Raw genomic sequence first — 18,464 nt, forward strand, 5'->3', positions numbered from 1 at the left:
TAAAATTGAGCTGCACAGTGTCTGACTAGGGAATGTAGCCCGTTATGTGGAGCAACATTTTTTTAATGCAGTTTTGAGCCTCCAGGTGACACTGTGTGTACCCACGGTTCTGTGTCCCCCAATACTATTAACAAGAAAAAACATTTTATGTTCAAAACATGACTCGCTCCTCACCTCTCAGCCCCTTCAGGCAGATATCCATGTAAATAACATTAATCCCTTACTTCAGATAACCAACATCACCCCCTTTCCTGTGACGTCCCACCCCGCCACGTAAGTAACCTCACCCCTTCCCTTCACATAAACACCACCTACCTGCAGCCTCATGCAAGTAACATCCCCTTTCCTGCGAAGCCCCCAGCATGCAGCACCATGCAAGAAACAGCCAGCAGCCGCTGCCCTGTACAGTCTCCAACATGCAGCCCTATGCAAGCAACATCACCCCTTCCTGTGCAAGCCACCCAACATGCAGCATTGTGCATGCAGTATCAGCACAATCCCTGTGCAAGACCACCGACATGTAACATCACCCCCTTCCCTGTGCAAGCTCCAAATTTGCAGCTCTTTACAGGCAGAATTGCCCCACTGCCTGTGCAAGCCCTCCCATATGCAACAATAGCCTTTCCCTGTGCAGCCCAGTCAACATGCAGCCCCGTGCTTACATCCTCCTCCTCCCTGTGCAAGCCCCCCAACATGCAGCATCAGAATATCCCTTATAAAAGTCCACTGACTTGAAGCCCCATGCAAGAAATATTAACCACTTTTCTGTGCTCTCAAAATACAGTCTCGGACGACTCACACATAGGACGCAGTCAGACAGCCGTATAAATCATGCATAGTGTAGCGTCGGCGTCCCTGCCTCCTGCTAGGCAGGGACGCTGTTCCCCTCACCTCTCCGCTCCGTGCCCGGCGTCTTCCTCCCGCTCTGCTGGCAGCGCGCGCTCCTCCCCGGTCACTGTGCTTAGGGCGCGCGTGCACTCCCCCTCTCTTAAAGGGGCCGCGCGCGCCGCCCTAAGGAGTCCCCGGCCAATGGCCGGAGGACCTCTCCATATATAAGGCACCTCCTCCAAGATGGAGGTGCCCGAGCAATGTTGTTGCAAAGCCTTCACTCTGCTTCAGCCCTCAGGTCCCGTTACCAGTCACCTGCCAGTTTCCTGCTTGTTACCTGCCAGTCACCTGCCAGATTCCTGCTTGTTACCTGCCAGTCACCTGCCAGATTCCTGCCTGTTACCTGCCAGTCACCTGCCAGATTCCTGCCTGTTACCTGCCAGTCATCTGCCAGATTCCTGCCTGTTACCTGCCAGTCACCTGCCAGATTCCTGCCTGTTACCTGCCAGTCACCTGCCAGATTCCTGCTTGATACCTGCCTGATATCCGCTTACCTGCTTGCAAGCCTGCGGTCCGACGGTCTGCCTTCCGACACCTGTCAGTCTGTCTATGGACCAGCCTGCCCGCTCACCTGGGAGCGTCCACCTGCTACCTGCCTGCTAGCCTACCTGGAGGCTCTGCCGTCACTTGCCGTGACCACCTGCCTGTCCAGAGACTCTTGCCCGCTCACCTGGGAGCGCTCACCTGCTACCTGCCTGCTAGCCTACCTGGAGGCTCTGCCGTCACTTGCCGTGACCACCTGCCAGTCCAGAGACTCTTGCCCGCTCTCCTGGGAGCGTCCACCTGCTACCTGTCTGCTAGTCTACCTGGAGGCTCTGCCGTCACTTGCCTTGACCACCTGCCTGTTCAGAGACTCTCGCCCGCTCACATGGGAGCGCTCACCAGCCACCTGCCTGCTGTCCTTCTACCCAGAGACTGTCCCTGTCACTTGCCGTGACTACCCGTCCTTCTACCCAGAGACTGTCCCTGTCACTTGCCGTGACTACCTGCCCGTCTTCCCTGGGAGCCACCCGCTTCCTTACAAGGACCGCCCCCTTGTATAGTTGCTCAGAGGTTCCGCCTCCCAGACCCGTTACAGTTTGCTCGGGCCATGGAACCCGGTGGCACCCAAACTCCCTCGCTCTCGGACCTATGTCATGAACTGTCCCGTCAGAGGTCCCAACAGGAGTCCATCCTGAGTCACCTGCGGAATGTCAACTCTCGCCTGGACAATCTGACTGCTCCACCAGCAACCACCGCTAGTGTCTTGACTCGCAACCTGGCAGCGCCGCTGCCCACCAATACCATGGTATCCTGACCCCGGCTTTCTGCACCTCCTCGCTTCGGAGTTGACCCCGCTCAAGCTCGGGGCTTCATAAACCAGTGCACCCTGCACTTTGAACTCTTGTCCCACCAGTTTATCTCCGACCGGTCCAAAGTAGCCTTTATCATGTCCCACCTCACGGGGGAGGCTCTGGCTTGGCTAAATCCTCTATGGGAGAGAGGAGACCCCCTGGTGTCCGACCTGCCAGCCTTTCTCACGGCTTTCCGGAAAGTCTTCGACGAACCCGGACGGAGGACCTCATCCGCATCGTCTCTGCTACGCCTCCATCAAGGAAATCTCACCGTGGGCCAATATGCCATACGGTTCCGTACCCTTGCTTCGGAGCTGGCCTGGGATAACGACACCCTGGTGTCTGTCTTCTGGGAGGGTCTGTCCGGCTGTATTAAAGATGAACTCGCCGGTCGGGACATTCCGACCACTCTCGACGACTTAATAACACTTGCCACTCGGATTGACATCCGGTTCCAGGAGCGCGCCAAAGAGGTCACCCGTGAGAGGAGGTTTCCACGTCTAGCCCCTACCTTCCAGAAACCCGTCACTCCCTCCGTTACTCCCCAGGCACACTCACCTGAGCCTATGCAGGTCGACCAGACCAAGATGGTCAAAACCCGTCAAGACTTACGCCGTGCCGAGGGGAGCTGCTTCTACTGTGGCAGTAAGGAGCTCCGGATCCGTTCCTGCCCAGAGAGGTCGGGAAACGCCTGTGTCTAGGATCGCTCAGAGAGGTCACCCTAGACAAAAGTAAACCCTCTCCATCCCTGATGCTGTCAGTCTCTATCATCTGCGGAGAGAACCGCTATTTTGAACTGGCTCAACTTGACTCAGGAGCTGCTGGAAATCTCATCTCTCAATCCCTGGTAGAAAAATACCACATTCCCACCAAACCTCTGGCCGTACCTTTATCTGTCGCTGCCGTGGATGGGGGTCTCTTACCACATCCCATCCAACTCATCACCGAATCTCTAACTCTACAGGTGGGAATGCTGCATTCTGAGAGCATCTCCTTTCATGTTCTGCCTGGACTCTCTCACGCACTCTTGCTAGGCCTACCTTGGCTCCAGAAACATGCACCCGTGCTTGACTGGCAGACCGGAGAAGTCCTTCGCTGGGGACAGGACTGCCATAAGACTTGTCTAGTTCCCGTTCATCCTGCTCGTCCTTCTCCTACCCCAGTCAATCTACCCGGTCTACCGGTTCCCTATTGGTCTTATGCGGATGTCTTCAATAAAAAAGAAGCAGAGACATTACCCCCTCATAGACCATACGACTGCCCAATCGACCTGATACCCGGCTCTACTCCTCCCCGTGGGCGTATCAACCCTTTGTCCGCTGCAGAGACCCGGTCCATGTCAGAATATATTGAGGAGAATCTGGCCCGGGGATTTATCCGGAAATCTACCTCCCCGGCGGGAGCAGGCTTCTTCTTCGTCAAAAAGAAGGATGGCTCACTCCGTCCATGTATAGATTATAGAGGTCTTAACCAGATTACAGTGAAGAATAAATACCCCCTCCCGCTCATTCCTGAATTATTTGACCGTCTGAGGGGGGCTAGAATCTTCACCAAACTGGATCTCCGTGGGGCGTATAACCTGGTCCGTATCCGTCAGGGGGATGAGTGGAAGACGGCATTCAACACCCGGGACGGCCACTATGAGTACCTTGTAATGCCCTTCAGTCTCTGTAACGCTCCTGCCGTCTTTCAAGAGTTGGTCAATGACATCTTCCGTGACCTTCTCTACTCCTGCGTGGTGGTGTACCTGGACGACATCTTGGTCTTCTCTCCGGACCTTCCTACTCACCGGAGGGATGTTCGTCAGGTCCTGCTCAGGCTCAGGCAGAACCACCTCTATGCTAAATATGAGAAGTGCATCTTTGAGCAGACCTCTCTTCCATTTCTGGGCTACATAATCTCTCAGACCGGCCTACAAATGGATCCTGAGAAACTGTCTGCCATCCAGAAGTGGCCCCGACCAGAGGGGTTGAAGGCTATTCAGCGGTTCCTGGGCTTCGCCAACTATTACCGCCTCTTCATACCGCACTTCTCTTCCCGGACTGCCCCTATTTCTGCGCTCACCCGTAAGGGTACTAATCCCAGAGAATGGCCGCCCGAAGCTGAGGAGGCCTTTCTTTCCTTAAAACAGGCTTTCTCCTCCGCCCCGGTGCTGCATCGTCCGGACGGCAACAAACAATTCTTCCTAGAAGTTGACGCTTCCTCCTCCGGAGCCGGGGCGGTACTTACCCAAAAGTCATCTTCCGGAAGAATGGTAACCTGCGTTTTTTTCTCCAAACTCTTCTCCTCTTCTGAGCGCAATTATTCTATTGGAGACCGAGAATTATTGGCCATTAAGCTGGCACTGGAGGAGTGGCGTTACCTGCTCGAGGGGGCTCTTCACCCGGTAAAAATTTACACAGACCACAAGAACTTGGCCTATCTCCAGAACGCCCAGAGACTTAACCCGCGCCAAGCCCGGTGGTCCTTGTTTTTTGCCCGCTTTGATTTCGTTCTTCATTTTCACCCGGCTGACAAAAACATCAAAGCTGACGCCTTGTCCCGATCCTTCCTGGTGTCTGATCTTGAGGAGGAGCCTAAACACATCATCGATCTCGCCAGAGTAATGCAGGTGGCCCCCATGAGTCTAAATCGTCTCCCTCCCGGTAAGACGTTTGTAACGGTACCTGATCGGGAGAAAATCCTACACTGGGGTCACTCGTCTAAGCTAGCTGGGTACGCCAGTCAGAAAAAGACCCTCCAGCTTATTACCCGGCACTACTGGTGGCCTACCCTGCACAAGGACGTAATAGACTTTGTTTCTGCCTGTGTGTCCTGCGCCCGCAACAAGGTTCCGAGACACCTGCCAGCCGGTCGCCTCCTTCCTCTTCCAGTACCTACTGCCCCCTGGCAGCATATAGCTATGGACTTCATAACTGATCTCCCTGTCTCTGCCGGTTGTACGGTCATTTGGGTGGTTGCTGACCGTTTTTCCAAAATGGCTCATTTCATTCCCCTGCCAGGCCTCCCGTCTGCACCCGAGCTGGCTAAAGACTTTATCCGCCACATCTTCCGTCTCCATGGCCTGCCCCTCCACATCGTGTCGGATCGTGGGGTTCAGTTCACCTCACGCTTCTGGAGAGCCACATGTAAGCTGCTAGACGTCACCCTGGACTTCTCCTCCGCTTACCACCCACAGTCCAATGGTCAAGTGGAGCGGATCAATCAGATCCTGACCAGTTACCTCCGGCACTTCGTTAATGCCCACCATTCAGACTGGGTGGATCTCCTACCTTGGGCCGAATTCTCTTACAATAATCACGAGAGCGAATCTTCCTCCAAATTCCCTGTTTTTTGTAGTCTTCGGTCAGCATCCTCGGATCCCATTTCCCGTCTCCACCTCGGTGGACAATCCGGCTGCGGAATCTCTCGTTAGCAAATTTTCCTCCATTTGGGAGAGTACCCGATCCGCACTCCTTCAGTCGTCCGAGCGGATGAAAAAACACGCTGACAAAAGACGCCTGGATCCTCCACAATTCCGTCCTGGAGATAAAGTCTGGCTCTCGTCCAAGTATGTCCGGCTCAAGATTCCTTCCTACAAGTTAGGGCCTCGGTTCATTGGCCCACTGGAGGTTATCAAACAGATCAACCCGGTGGCCTATAAATTGAAACTCCCGGCCAACTTGCGGATCCCTAACTCCTTCCATGTATCTCTCCTCAAACCCGTGGTACTTAACTCTTTTTCCAAGTCTACAGGTACGCCTCCTGCTCCGGTTTCCGCTGAAAACGAGTTTGAGTTAGAGAACATTCTGGCCACCAAAAGGGTAAGAGGAAAGACCTTTTTTCTAGTAGATTGGAAGGGGTTTGGTCCTGAGGAGAGAACGTGGGAGCCCCGGGAGAACATCCATGCCCCTCTCATCCTTGGTAAATTTCTGTCTGGCCTAAAAAAGGGGGGGCCTAAAGGGGGGCGTACTGTAGAGTCGGCGTCCCTGCCTCCTGCTAGGCAGGGACACTGTTCCCCTCACCTCTCCGCTCCGTGCCCGGCGTCTTCCTCCCGCTCTGCTGGCAGCGCGCGCTCCTCCCCGGTCACTGTGCTTAGGGCGCGCGCGTGCGCTCCCCCTCTCTTAAAGGGGCCACGCGCGCCGCCCTAAGGAGTCCCCGGCCAATGGCCGGAGGACCTCTCCATATATAAGGCACCTCCTCCAAGATGGAGGTGCCCGAGCAATGTTGTTGCAAAGCCTTCACTCTGCTTCAGCCCTCAGGTCCCGTTACCAGTTACCTGCCAGTCACCTGCCAGATTCCTGCTTGTTACCTGCCAGTCACCTGCCAGATTCCTGCTTGTTACCTGCCAGTCACCTGCCAGATTCCTGCTTGTTACCTGCCAGTCACCTGCCAGATTCCTGCCTGTTACCTGCCAGTCACCTGCCAGATTCCTGCCTGTTACCTGCCAGTCACCTGCCAGATTCCTGCCTGTTACCTGCCAGTCACCTGCCAGATTCCTGCCTGTTACCTGCCAGTCACCTGCCAGATTCCTGCTTGATACCTGCCTGATATCCGCTTACCTGCTTGCAAGCCTGCGGTCCGACGGTCTGCCTTCCGACACCTGTCAGTCTGTCTATGGACCAGCTTGCCCGCTCACCTGGGAGCGTCCACCTGCTACCTGCCTGCTAGCCTACCTGGAGGCTCTGCCGTCACTTGCCGTGACCACCTGCCTGTCCAGAGACTCTTGCCCGCTCACCTGGGAGCGCTCACCTGCTACCTGCCTGCTAGCCTACCTGGAGGCTCTGCCGTCACTTGCCGTGACCACCTGCCAGTCCAGAGACTCTTGCCCGCTCTCCTGGGAGCGTCCACCTGCTACCTGTCTGCTAGTCTACCTGGAGGCTCTGCCGTCACTTGCCGTGACCACCTGCCTGTCCAGAGACTCTCGCCCACTCACCTGGGAGCGCTCACCAGCCACCTGCCTGCTGTCCTTCTACCCAGAGACTGTCCCTGTCACTTGCCGTGACTACCCGTCCTTCTACCCAGAGACTGTCCCTGTCACTTGCCGTGACTACCTGCCCGTCTTCCCTGGGAGCCACCCGCTTCCTTACAAGGACCGCCCCCTTGTATAGTTGCTCAGAGGTTCCGCCTCCCAGACCCGTTGCACATAGATCGAAATGCAATGATTGGACTGGCTGGCAGCTCTCCCGACACGAGCGTGACAACTTCATGTATTCCTATAGAGCTGTCACACTTGAGTAGGGAGAGTCGCCGTTTAACATTGCACTCCGATATACGTCCGATTAATATGGCTGTCAGACTGCGTCCTTAGTCCCATATTTAAAAAACAGAAAGACATTGTTCCCATCTCCTTACAGCTCCATGATGCAACGCCTTCCTCCTCTCATTGTCAGTATAGAGAAGCCTCATCTCCAGCCTTCTATCTCCGGCGTTAACACGCCGTTTGAACCCATTTTCTGCAACACTCACGGCTTGTTCTACCGACTCCGGCACGTGTCTATCACCTCTAGTTGCAGTTGTGACTTCTTCAAAGGACCCCTGGAAGCAGCACGCGTATATCTTCATTTGGACTACCATTTTCTCTTAGACAGGTAGGAATCACTCTTTTGGTATTTTGAGTGGTTTGCAGCGCATCTCTTTTCTTTTTAGCATGCACAAAGTTATCTTCACATGAGTATGATCAGGTCACTTACCAAGGGACCCGACACGTGTTTCACCACAGACGAAGCTGTGGTGAAACATGTGTCGGGTCCTTGCGTGGGTGAGCTGATCATTCTCATGTGAAGATAACTGTATGTGCATGCTATATGAAATCCCTTATATTACTTAGCAATTGAAAGACACTTAGTAGGAACATTCAATATCCCATCTTCCTTTTATTCATACAACATCTTGAACCTCAACAAACAAAATCTGTATATCACCGAAGGTAGATGCAGCATTAGAAGTATGGGGTGTACTCACTAACAAAATAAGTTCTATGCTAACTGCGCTCTATAAAAGCGCCTATAGAAACTTTAGAGCAATAAAATCCAGATTTTGAACTTAAAAATTGGTAACTTTTGGGTATTACATCAATTGGAGATTTGTATAAAAAGGAGGAATCAACCTCCTTCTCTTCATGTACAATTAAATATAATCTACCATATAAAGACTACTGTACAGTGGCATGCAAAAGTTTGTGCACCCCTGGTCAAAATGACTGTTATTCTAATCTCTTAAAGGGCTAAAGTTAAAGATGACACATTTCCTGTGTGTTTTAGGCAAAAATATATATACTGTATATAGTCATTTTTTTTTCAATTTAACAATTACAAAAATGAAAATGGGTTGATGCAAAAGTTTGGGCACCCTTGAAAATTTGTGTGCTCAGATAACTTTGACCAAGGTTTCAGACCTTAATTAGACTGTCAGGGTTATAGCTTGTTCACTATCGTCATTAGGAAAGGCCAGGAGACGCAAATTTCGCAGCTTTATAAAAATCCAGCCTTTTCTAACCTTGTGCTAAAAAACAGCAGCCATGGGTACTTCTAAGCACCTGCCTAGTACACCAAAAATAAAAATGGTGGAGGCGCACAAAGCAGGAGGCTTTAAGAAGATAGCATAGTGTTTTCAAGTTGCCCTTTCCTCAGTTAAGAAATGACAGTTAACAGGAACAGTGGAGGTCAAGATAAAGTCTGGAAGACCAAGCAAAATTACAGTAAGAACTACTAGTAGTATTGCTAGAGAGGCAAATCAGAACCTCTGATTGACTGCAAAAGATCTTCAGAAAGATTTAGCAGACTCAGGAGTTGTGGTTCATTGTTCTACTGTTCAGAGACACATGCACAAATATCACCTTCATGGAAGTTTCATCAGAAGAAAATCTGTTCTGCATCCTCACCATAAAATTCAACATCAGAAGTATGCAAAAGAACATATAAAACAAGCCTGATGCATTTTGGAAACAAGTCCTGAGGAACGATGAGGTTAAAATAGAACTCAAAATCCACAATAGACTACCCCTAAAAAGGCGCAAGATAAAGGTTTCACAACTGCCCTGATATGAACACCACTGAACATATGTGGCTAGACCTCACAATCGCAGTGCATGCAAGACGACCCAGGAATCTCACAGAACTGGAAGAATTTTCCAAGGAAAAATGGATGAAAATCCCTCAAACAAGAATTGAAAGACTCTTGGCTGGCTACTAGGTAGTAACCATGCACAGTGCCCAAACTTTTGCATGGACCCATTTTACTTTTTGTAATTTTTAAAAAGTAAAAGATGACATCACTGTCCCCAACTTCGGACAAATCAAACATTAAGAGGGAATCGGAGAGCAGTCAAACCCCTGGCTTCCTGTTGATGTCCAATACGTCCAAGGTGGGGACAGTGAAGCTGGCGCTGATTGGGCGCAGGGCTCGTGTGATGAAACAACCTTACGAACCCCGGGAACACGAATACCGACACCGCCACAACGGAGCTGGCAAGGAAGGTGAGTATGAGTGTTTTTATGTTAACGAGGTCAAACATGAGGAATGACAAGAGATTGTCCTAGTAGTGGGCAACCCCTTTAAAAAGTTTTTGTACATTTTTATGTTAAAACATATCCAACATTCTGATCATGAAAAAGCCTTCTCCCCTGTGTGACTTCTCCGATGTTTATTAACAGTTGATTTCCGTGTAAACCATTTCCCACATTGAGAACATGAAAATGGCTTCTCCCCTGTGTGAATTCTCTGGTGTTTAACAAAATCTGAGTTATTGCTAAAACATTTCCCACATTCTGAACATGAAAAAGGCTTCTCTCCGGTGTGGGTTCTCTGGTGCCTAACCAAAGCTGATTTATCGTTAAAACATGTCCCACATTCTGAACATGAAAAAGGCTTCTCCCCTGTGTGAATTCTCTGGTGTTTAACAAGATTTGATTTATGGTTAAAACATTTTCCACATTCTGAACATGAAAAAGGTTTCTCCCCTGTGTGGGTTCTCTGGTGGCAATTAAGATTTGATTTTTGGTTAAACCATTTCCCACATTCTGAACATGAAAATGGCTTCTCCCCTGTATGGGTTCTCTGGTGTCTTACAAGATCTGATTTCTGGTTATAACATTTCTCACACTTGGAACAAAAAAATCTATTCTCTGCAGTGTGGAATTGTTCAAGTTTAAGAAAGGACTTTTCGAAGGGAAAACTATTTCCATATTCTGAACTTGAAAATGACTTATTTGCTTTATGATCAGTTCGTTTTTTAATGCTTATTTTGTGACTTTGATTTTCCTTAGGAGTCGGTAATGAATCAGAAGACAGGACCTGTTTCAAAGGATCAGATAATAGCTCTTTGCTGTGAAGGGATGATGGTAAATCTGGAGTAATGGCATTCACTTCAATTGTATCCTGTGGGATCTCAAGATCATCTGATTTAAAAATTGAAGATGTCAGCTGTCCCTCTGATCTCCTGGTGCAGTCATCTGCCAAGGATAAAAACAATTATTATTTTAGAATAAAATATCGTTGAATTTTATATATTATGACATTTCTACTTAAACTGTCCGTAAAAACGGCAAGTTATGCAAAAATATGGAATTATTCACTAAGACACTGAGAGATCACAGTTTAATAGAAAACCACATATAATGAACCAGTAAAGCGTGGCGTTCAACTATTTGTTCATTCTGCTTCCCAAATATGGAATAAAAAGCCACCAATGTTATGTAAGCTAAAATAATACCAATAAAACTTCTACTCATCTCATAAAAAACAAGTCCCCACTCAAGTCATTCATCTGTCGGTGGAAAAACAGGTTTCCACATTATTAGTGGCTCAAAGGCTCTTGTAAAGCAACATGGCTTCCATAAACCAATCCAGCAATATCCGCTCTCCCAAAGTCAAATCTCCCCCTCACTTCTGAGCCTTGCAGTGTGCCCAAACCACATTTAGCATCCACGTATTTGGCATTACTATAGTGAGAAGAACCCACTTAATTTACGGTGTGTGTCTCCTGGAACACGATCTGGGCACTAAGTGTTACATAGTTACATAGTTTATAAGGCCAAAAAAAGACAAGCGTCCATCCAGTTCAGCCTATTTCTTGTGCACTGCAGCTATTCCGCAGTTGATCCAGGGGAAGGCAAAAAGGCCAATTTACATCATTGAGGAAAAATTCACTTCCTGACTCCAATCTGGCAGTCAGATTAAATCCCTGGATAAATTAACTATCCCTAAGCATAAGATGTAATTTTATTGTTCTCAAGAAAGGCAAGAAAATGTTGGGTAATAAAATGGCAAATGTACAAGATTCATTCTCCAACATCCACTACGTGCTAATTTCCGGAAAGTGCCTGTGGAGTCAAAATAGTCACTACTCCTATAGATTAATTCACTGAGGGTTATAGTTTCCAAAATGGAGTCACTTTATGGGGATTTCTACTGTTCTGGTTTTCTGCCATTTTGTCATATTAGGGATTCTGCAAATGGTGTGTCCTATCTTCTCTGGGATCTGCTCCCATGAAGTCTGCTTCTGTCACCCGACGCCTTATTCATTTTGCAGGTGTCGCTGGTAATGGAGGAGAAGTCAGAACCAGAAGTTCTGGGCGACGCAGGCTCTATCCAGCCACTAAGAATAGGGCGTAAGATAACACTAAGAAAATGGAGTAAATAGCGCCAAGCCTGTTCGTGGTGGCCATCTTTTGAGCTGCCAGGTGACCATGAACAGTGCCTCCAATACACTGTGTCTGCCAACTATTCCAGCAAGATCTGCATTCATATAGCTAAATGGCGCACCTTCCCTTCTTAACCTGCCATGTGCCCAGACAGTAGTGTACAACTGTATATAGGGTACTGTCAGATTCAAGAGAAGTTGGAAAATAATTTGTAAGGTCCATTTGTTTCCTATTATCCTTTGTGAAGAATTCCAAAGTTATCACCATATAAAGTGACAAACGTCAGATTCGAAAAATGAGGCCTGATTAGAAACACAAAACTGTCTGTGGGAAGGGGATAAATCTGAGTATTTTGGGCACAAAATACTGTAGTCAAAAACTGTGAGTATAGACAATAACAAATCATAAAAGTTAAGTTTGGTCATAAAGACTGGACCTGGTCTTGTAGGGACCATATGAGCACATTCAGCAGCACAGAAGGGAGAAAAGGTAGATTCATCTAATACGATATCAGGATTCTAGGAAACCAATAGATCATTACCCTCCACTTTCTCTTACAGGCTCATCATAATGTTTTTCTTCAAGTGATTTTTTAACTTGTCAGCAAATTATACGTATGTTGTCATTTGGCCTTGTAGTTCACAAACCTGGGCAGGTAACGGTCAGCATCTTCTAATCCCGGGGGGAGGTGGATCCTCCAGGTTGTAAGTTCTACAGGAAAGGTCTTTCAATGCCCAAAGTTATTTGAACAGTTTTGGATGGAGGAGAATGTTGTGGTCTAGAGGCAAAATGGTGATCACACGATTGTGATACAGCCAGACTACACAACCGATAAAGGAGCCACAGCCGGTGACTGAGAAGAATTTGTGACTTCTCAGCATTTAGTGGTTACTACTCACCTGGGTAGTCATATGTAGGAATCTCCTCTTTACACCGCTCATCACCCCTCACATATGTCTCTGTAGTATTAATATGGGTCAGATCTTCACCCTGAAACAAACATTGTAAAAGTCACAGACAGATGGAGAAGTCCCATCTATGATCAGCTCTAATCTTGCCATCTCCACCGTTCTCATTAAACAAGTATAAAACACATAATACTGGTGGATAAAACAAGACTGAGCACAAGACCTTCACAGCTGTCTACACATCATAGGGGAGATCTCATGACACCTTCTCTCCATCTACCTGATGATCCTGAGGAACATTGGGGTCTTCTTGTTTACAGTCCTGTAGAAGAAGAGGACGGGGACATCTCTCTGGTGTTGTCCTCTTACTGGATAGATCTGGAGGAAACACATACAGGGACTGAATTCATTCTTTACATACAGATAATATAGGCCGTGTGTATTTAGTCCTGTCTATTACCTAGAGATGTGAGGGGCTGGGGAACCTCCATCATGACGTCCTTGTACAGATCTTTGTGTCCTTCTAAATACTCCCACTCCTCCATGGAGAAATAGACAGTGACATCCTGACATCTTATAGGAACCTGACACATACAATGATAGTCATCCCCCCGATCCCTCCATAGCGTTACTGTATAATGTCCCAGTATTCCCAGCAGTGTCACCTCTCCAGTCAGCAGCTCAATCATCTTGTAGGTGAGTTCTAGGATCTTTTGGTCATTGATGTCATCATGTATCAGGGGGTGAGGTGGAGGCCCTGTGATTGGGCTCAGGGGTCTTCCCCATCCCTCAGACACAGGGTTCTGACAGCGCTCACTAGAGGTCTTCTTCACAACTGTGTAACCCTGGTTATGGAGAGACACATTAATAAATCTCACTCCAGACATTTCCAGAGTCCTCACCTCTCCAGTTCTGTCCATCTGTTATTCCCATAGATAAGAATGATGTAATGTGACGTCATCAGAATCTCTCACCTCTCCAGTAAGCTGGAAGAGGATCTCTAGGGTGAGGTGGAATATCCTCTCCGCCATCTTGTCTCTTTCCATGTCCATCCCTAATGGGATGGATGATTCAGAAAAATTCTGTTATATAGAAGATCTCCACTGAGAGGATCCGATATTGTAGAGACCTGAATAGGAAGATGATGAGCCGATGTAACATCATAAAGATCCTGTGTAATAATACAATTACTGAAGACCATGGGGGAAAACATATCAGGAGATAGAACGTGTAGTTGTTGTATTCTCTAGTCTTGTATGGATGGAACACCAGTTGAATTGCTGACTATGACATCTCCTTCATGCACTTTTCTGTGTTTGTTATGCCAGAACTGTTGGAGGATTATTAAAGGTGATAGTTTTCCCACCAATTAGAGGGGACACCTGTGGATATCGGTGTTTTTGTACCTGCTAGAGTTCTGGTGATTTACTAGTTAAAGTGCTCTTGTGGCAAAGTGGACGTTGGACAAACATCACGATCAATTACAATCAGACTGAAGGAACATCGTCCTCTATTCGGCTCTATGATTCTAGGATGAAATCCACTGCGGCCGCTGCTAAAAAAAATTGAAAAAGAGCAGAAGTTTGGTGAGACCACCGTGGCCAGACATTTCTCGGAGATAAAAGTTCTGATGTGCGATGGTCGGTGTTAGAAGAGGTTCTATAAGACAGTGTTCCCCAACTCCAGTCCTCAAGGCCCACCAACAGGTCATGTTTTCAGGATTTCCTTAGTATTGCTCAGGTGATGTAATTATCACCAGTGAAATCCTGAAAACATGACCTGTCGGTGGGCCTTGAGGACTGGAGTTGGGGAACACTGCTGTAAGACCCAATACGACCGGCCAATCACAGTAATGCCAGTATCCAACATGGCTACCGGATTACTGTGTATGGCGCGCAATCCCGCATGTTTATTGGCTGTGTAACAGCAGCAATTATTGTGCTGGACGGAACTAGGAGAGGAATAATGGCGCTGTGTGAGGACTTCTCTGGGCTTCTGTCCTTCATCCTGCAGTCGTCTGAATGGATCTAATGTGGACGGGAACCAGCTAAACCGCATTCTGTCCACAGCTGTTACCTCACTGTTCACACCACACAGAGACCCCAAAAGAGTCTCCGTGCTGAAGGGGTTAATGCCCCCTGCGCCCAGTAATGGGGGTCTCCACATACCTCCACCTGCTGAGCTGCCACCACATATATGGCTGCTCTGTGCGCACAGGAGCTGTGATGAGGTCACAGGAGGGGAGGAGTCAGGGGTCACATGATCAGGGGCCTCAGTGGATGCAGGACTCTGCTGTGCTGGTTGTCATGGTGCTGGATGAGCTGAAGTTTATGTGTGGGGTCAGGAGGGGTTTACAGTGTGGATGTAGCAGAGCAGCGTGTGTACGAGGTGTACGGAGCAGAGCCGCGTGTGTACGAGGTGTACGGAGCAGAGCCGCGTGTGTACGAGGTGTACGGAGCAGAGCCGCGTGTGTACGAGGTGTACGGAGCAGAGCCGCGTGCGTACGAGGTGTACGGAGCAGAGCCGCGTGCGTACGAGGTGTACGGAGCGGAGCGGAGCGGAGCCGCGTGCGTACGAGGTGTACGGAGCGGAGCCGTGCGTGTACGAGGTGTACGGAGCGGAGCCGCGCGTGTACGAGGTGTACGGAGCGGAGCCGCGCGTGTACGAGGTGTACGGAGCAGAGCCGCGCGTGTACGAGGTGTACGGAGCAGAGCCGCGTGTGTACGAGGTGTACGGAGCAGAGCCGTGTGTGTACGAGGTGTACGGAGCAGAGCCGCGTGTGTACGAGGTGAGCGGAGCCGGAGGTGTACGGAGCGGAGCCGCATGTGTACGAGGTGTACGGAGTGGAGCCGCGCGTGTACGAGGTGTACGGAGCGGAGCCGCGCGTGTACAAGGGGTACGGAGCGGAGCCGCGCGTGTACAAGGGGTACGGAGCGGAGCCGCGCGTTTACGAGGCGTACGGAGCAGAGCCGCGCGTGTACGAGGCGTACGGAGCGGAGCCGTGTGTACGAGGTGTACGGAGCAGAGCCGCATGTGTACGAGGTGTACGGAGCCGAGCCGCGTGTGTTCGAGGTGTACGGAGCGGAGCCGCGTGTGTACGAGGTGTACGGAGCGGAGCCGCGCGTGTACGAGGCGTATGGAGCGGATCCACGCGTGTACGAGGCTTACGGAGCAGAGCCTCGTGTGTACGGAGCGGAGCCGCGTGTGTACGAGGTGTACGGAGCGGAGCCGCGTGTGTACGAGGCGTACGGAACGGAGCCGAGTGTGTGTACGAGGCGTACGGAGGGGAGCCGCGTGTGTGTACGAGGCGTACGGAGCGGAGCCGCGTGTGTACGAGGCGTACGGAGCAGAGCCGCGTGTGTACGAGGCGTACGGAGCAGAGCCGCGAGTGTACGAGGCGTACGGAGCAGAGCCGCGTGTGTACGAGGTGTACGGAGCAGAGCTGCGTGTGTACGAGGTGTACGGAGCGGAGCCACGCGTGTACGAGGCGTACGGAGCGGAGTCGCGCGTGTACGAGGCGTGAGGGGCGGAGCTGTTTGTGTACGAGGCGTGAGGAGCGGAGCCGCGTGTGTACGAGGCGTGAGGAGCGGAGCCGCGCGTGTACGAGGTGTATGGAGCGGATCCACGCGTTACGAGGCTTACGGAGCAGAGCCTCGTGTGTACGGAGCGGAGCCGCGTGTGTACGAGGTGTACGGAGCAGATCCGCGTGTGTACGAGGTGTACGGAGTGGAGCCATGTGTGTACGAGGTGTACGGAGCCGTGTGTGTACGAGGTGTACGGAGCGGAGCCGCGCGTGTACGAGGTGTACGGAGCGGAGCCGCGTGTGTACGAGGCGTACGGAACGGAGCCGAGTGTGTGTACGAGGCGTACGGAGCGGAGCCGCGTGTGTGTACGAGGCGTACGGAGCGGAGCCGCGTGTGTACGAGGCGTACGGAGCAGAGCCGCGTGTGTACGAGGCGTACGGAGCAGAGCCGCGTGTGTACGAGGCGTACGGAGCAGAGCCGCGTGTGTACGAGGCGTACGGAGCAGAGCCGCGTGTGTACGAGGCGTACGGAGCAGAGCCGCGTGTGTACGAGGCGTACGGAGCAGAGCCGCGTGTGTACGAGGCGTACGGAGCAGAGCCGCGTGTGTACGAGGCGTACGGAGCAGAGCCGCGTGTGTACGAGGCGTACGGAGCAGAGCCGCGTGTGTACGAGGTGTACGGAGCGGAGCCGTGTGTGTGTACGGAGCGGAGCCGCGCGTGTACGAGGTGTACGGAGCGGAGCCGCAGGTGTACGGAGCGGAGCCGCGCGTGTACGAGGCGTATGGAGCGGAGCCGCGCGTGTACGAGGCGTACGGAGCGGAGCCGCGCGTGTACGAGGCGTGAGGGGTGGAGCTGCGAGTGTACGAGGCGTGAGGAGCGGAGCCGCGCGTGTACGAGGCGTGAGGAGCGGAGCCGCGCGTGTACGAGGCGTATGGAGCGGATCCACGCGTGTACGAGACTTACGGAGCAGAGCCTCGTGTGTACGGAGCGGAGCCGCGTGTGTACGAGGTGTACGGAGCGGAGCCGCGTGTGTACGAGGCGTACGGAACGGAGCCGAGTGTGTGTACGAGGCGTACGGAGGGGAGCCGCGTGTGTGTACGAGGCGTACGGAGCGGAGCCGCGTGTGTACGAGGCGTACGGAGCAGAGCCGCGTGTGTACGAGGCGTACGGAGCAGAGCCGCGTGTGTACGAGGCGTACGGAGCAGAGCCGCGTGTGTACGAGGCGTACGGAGCAGAGCCGCGTGTGTACGAGGCGTACGGAGCAGAGCCGCGTGTGTACGAGGTGTACGGAGCAGAGCTGCGTGTGTACGAGGTGTACGGAGCGGAGTCGCGCGTGTACGAGGCGTACGGAGCGGAGTCGCGCGTGTACGAGGCGTGAGGGGCGGAGCTGTTTGTGTACGAGGCGTGAGGAGCGGAGCCGCGCGTGTACGAGGCGTGAGGAGCGGAGCCGCGCGTGTACGAGGTGTATGGAGCGGATCCACGCGTGTACGAGGCTTACGGAGCAGAGCCTCGTGTGTACGGAGCGGAGCCGCGTGTGTACGAGGTGTACGGAGCGGATCCGCGTGTGTACGAGGTGTACGGAGTGGAGCCATGTGTGTACGAGGTGTACGGAGCCGTGTGTGTACGAGGTGTACGGAGCGGAGCCGCGCGTGTACGAGGTGTACGGAGCGGAGCCGCGCGTGTTCAAGGTGTACGGAGCGGAGCCATGTGTGTACATGGTGTACGGAGATGAGCCGTGTGTTTACGTAGCAGAGTCGTGTGTGTACGGAGCAGAGTAGTGTGTGTACGGAGCAGAGCCGCAAGTGTACGAGGCGTACGGAGCGGAGCCATGTGTGTACGAGGTGTACGGAGATGAGCCGTGTGTGTACATAGCAGATTTGTTTGTGTACGGAGTGGAGCCGTGTGTGTACGTATTGGAGCCGTGTGTGTACGGAGCGGAGTCGTGTGTGTACGAGGTGTACGTAGCTGAGCCGTGTGTGTATGTTTCGGAGCCGTGTGTGTACGAGGAGTACGTAGTGGAGCCGTGTGTGTACGAGGTGTACGGAACGGAGCCGTGTGTGTGTACGAGGCGTACAGAGCGGAGCCGCGTGTGTACGAGGTGTACGGAGCGGAGCCGCGTGTATACGAGGCGTGAGGAGCGGAGCCGCGTGTGTACGAGGCGTACGGAACGGAGCCGAGTGTGTGTACG

The 18,464-nt window shown here is 51.6% G+C and overlaps 2 protein-coding genes across 5 annotated transcripts in view; one reads left to right on the top strand and one right to left on the bottom strand.

Annotated features, from left to right (window-relative positions):
* Positions 1-18,464, top strand: part of LOC141176044 (uncharacterized) — a 171,446-nt gene that overhangs the window by 58,082 nt on the left and 94,900 nt on the right. The gene's annotated exons all lie outside the window — the stretch shown is intronic.
* Positions 7,985-14,986, bottom strand: LOC141176051 (uncharacterized). 3 transcript variants are annotated; one of them, XM_073660032.1, is made up of 6 exons: positions 14,922-14,986; positions 13,419-14,308; positions 13,214-13,337; positions 13,034-13,131; positions 12,745-12,835; positions 7,985-10,654 (listed from the first exon to the last, which is right to left on the bottom strand). In XM_073660032.1, the coding sequence occupies exons 2-6, from the start codon at positions 13,671-13,673 to the stop codon at positions 9,807-9,809; spliced, it is 1,416 nt and encodes a 471-aa protein (XP_073516133.1). In that variant the 5' UTR covers positions 13,674-14,308; positions 14,922-14,986; the 3' UTR covers positions 7,985-9,806. The 3 variants fall into 3 exon arrangements, with proteins under 3 accessions (XP_073516133.1, XP_073516131.1, XP_073516132.1); XM_073660030.1 differs by having other exon boundaries at positions 13,214-14,308; XM_073660031.1 differs by lacking the exon at positions 14,922-14,986 and having other exon boundaries at positions 13,214-14,439.

This window comes from Phyllobates terribilis, unplaced genomic scaffold, assembly GCF_046119375.1.
Source record: "Phyllobates terribilis strain yellow unplaced genomic scaffold, ASM4611937v1 Scaffold_17__1_contigs__length_24005725, whole genome shotgun sequence".
NCBI lineage: Eukaryota > Metazoa > Chordata > Amphibia > Anura > Dendrobatidae > Phyllobates > Phyllobates terribilis.

Coding starts and splice junctions, on each gene's coding strand:
- LOC141176051 (XM_073660030.1), bottom strand. CDS start 13,673: ATGGACAGAACTGGAGAGGTGAGGACTCTGGAAATGTCTGGAGTGAGA. Junction 13,132..13,213: donor CCAGCCCCTCACATCTCTAG/GTAATAGACAGG, acceptor TGTTTCCTCCAG/ATCTATCCAGTAAGAGGACA. Junction 10,655..12,744: donor TCCTACATATGACTACCCAG/GTGAGTAGTAAC, acceptor TATCCTTGGCAG/ATGACTGCACCAGGAGATCA.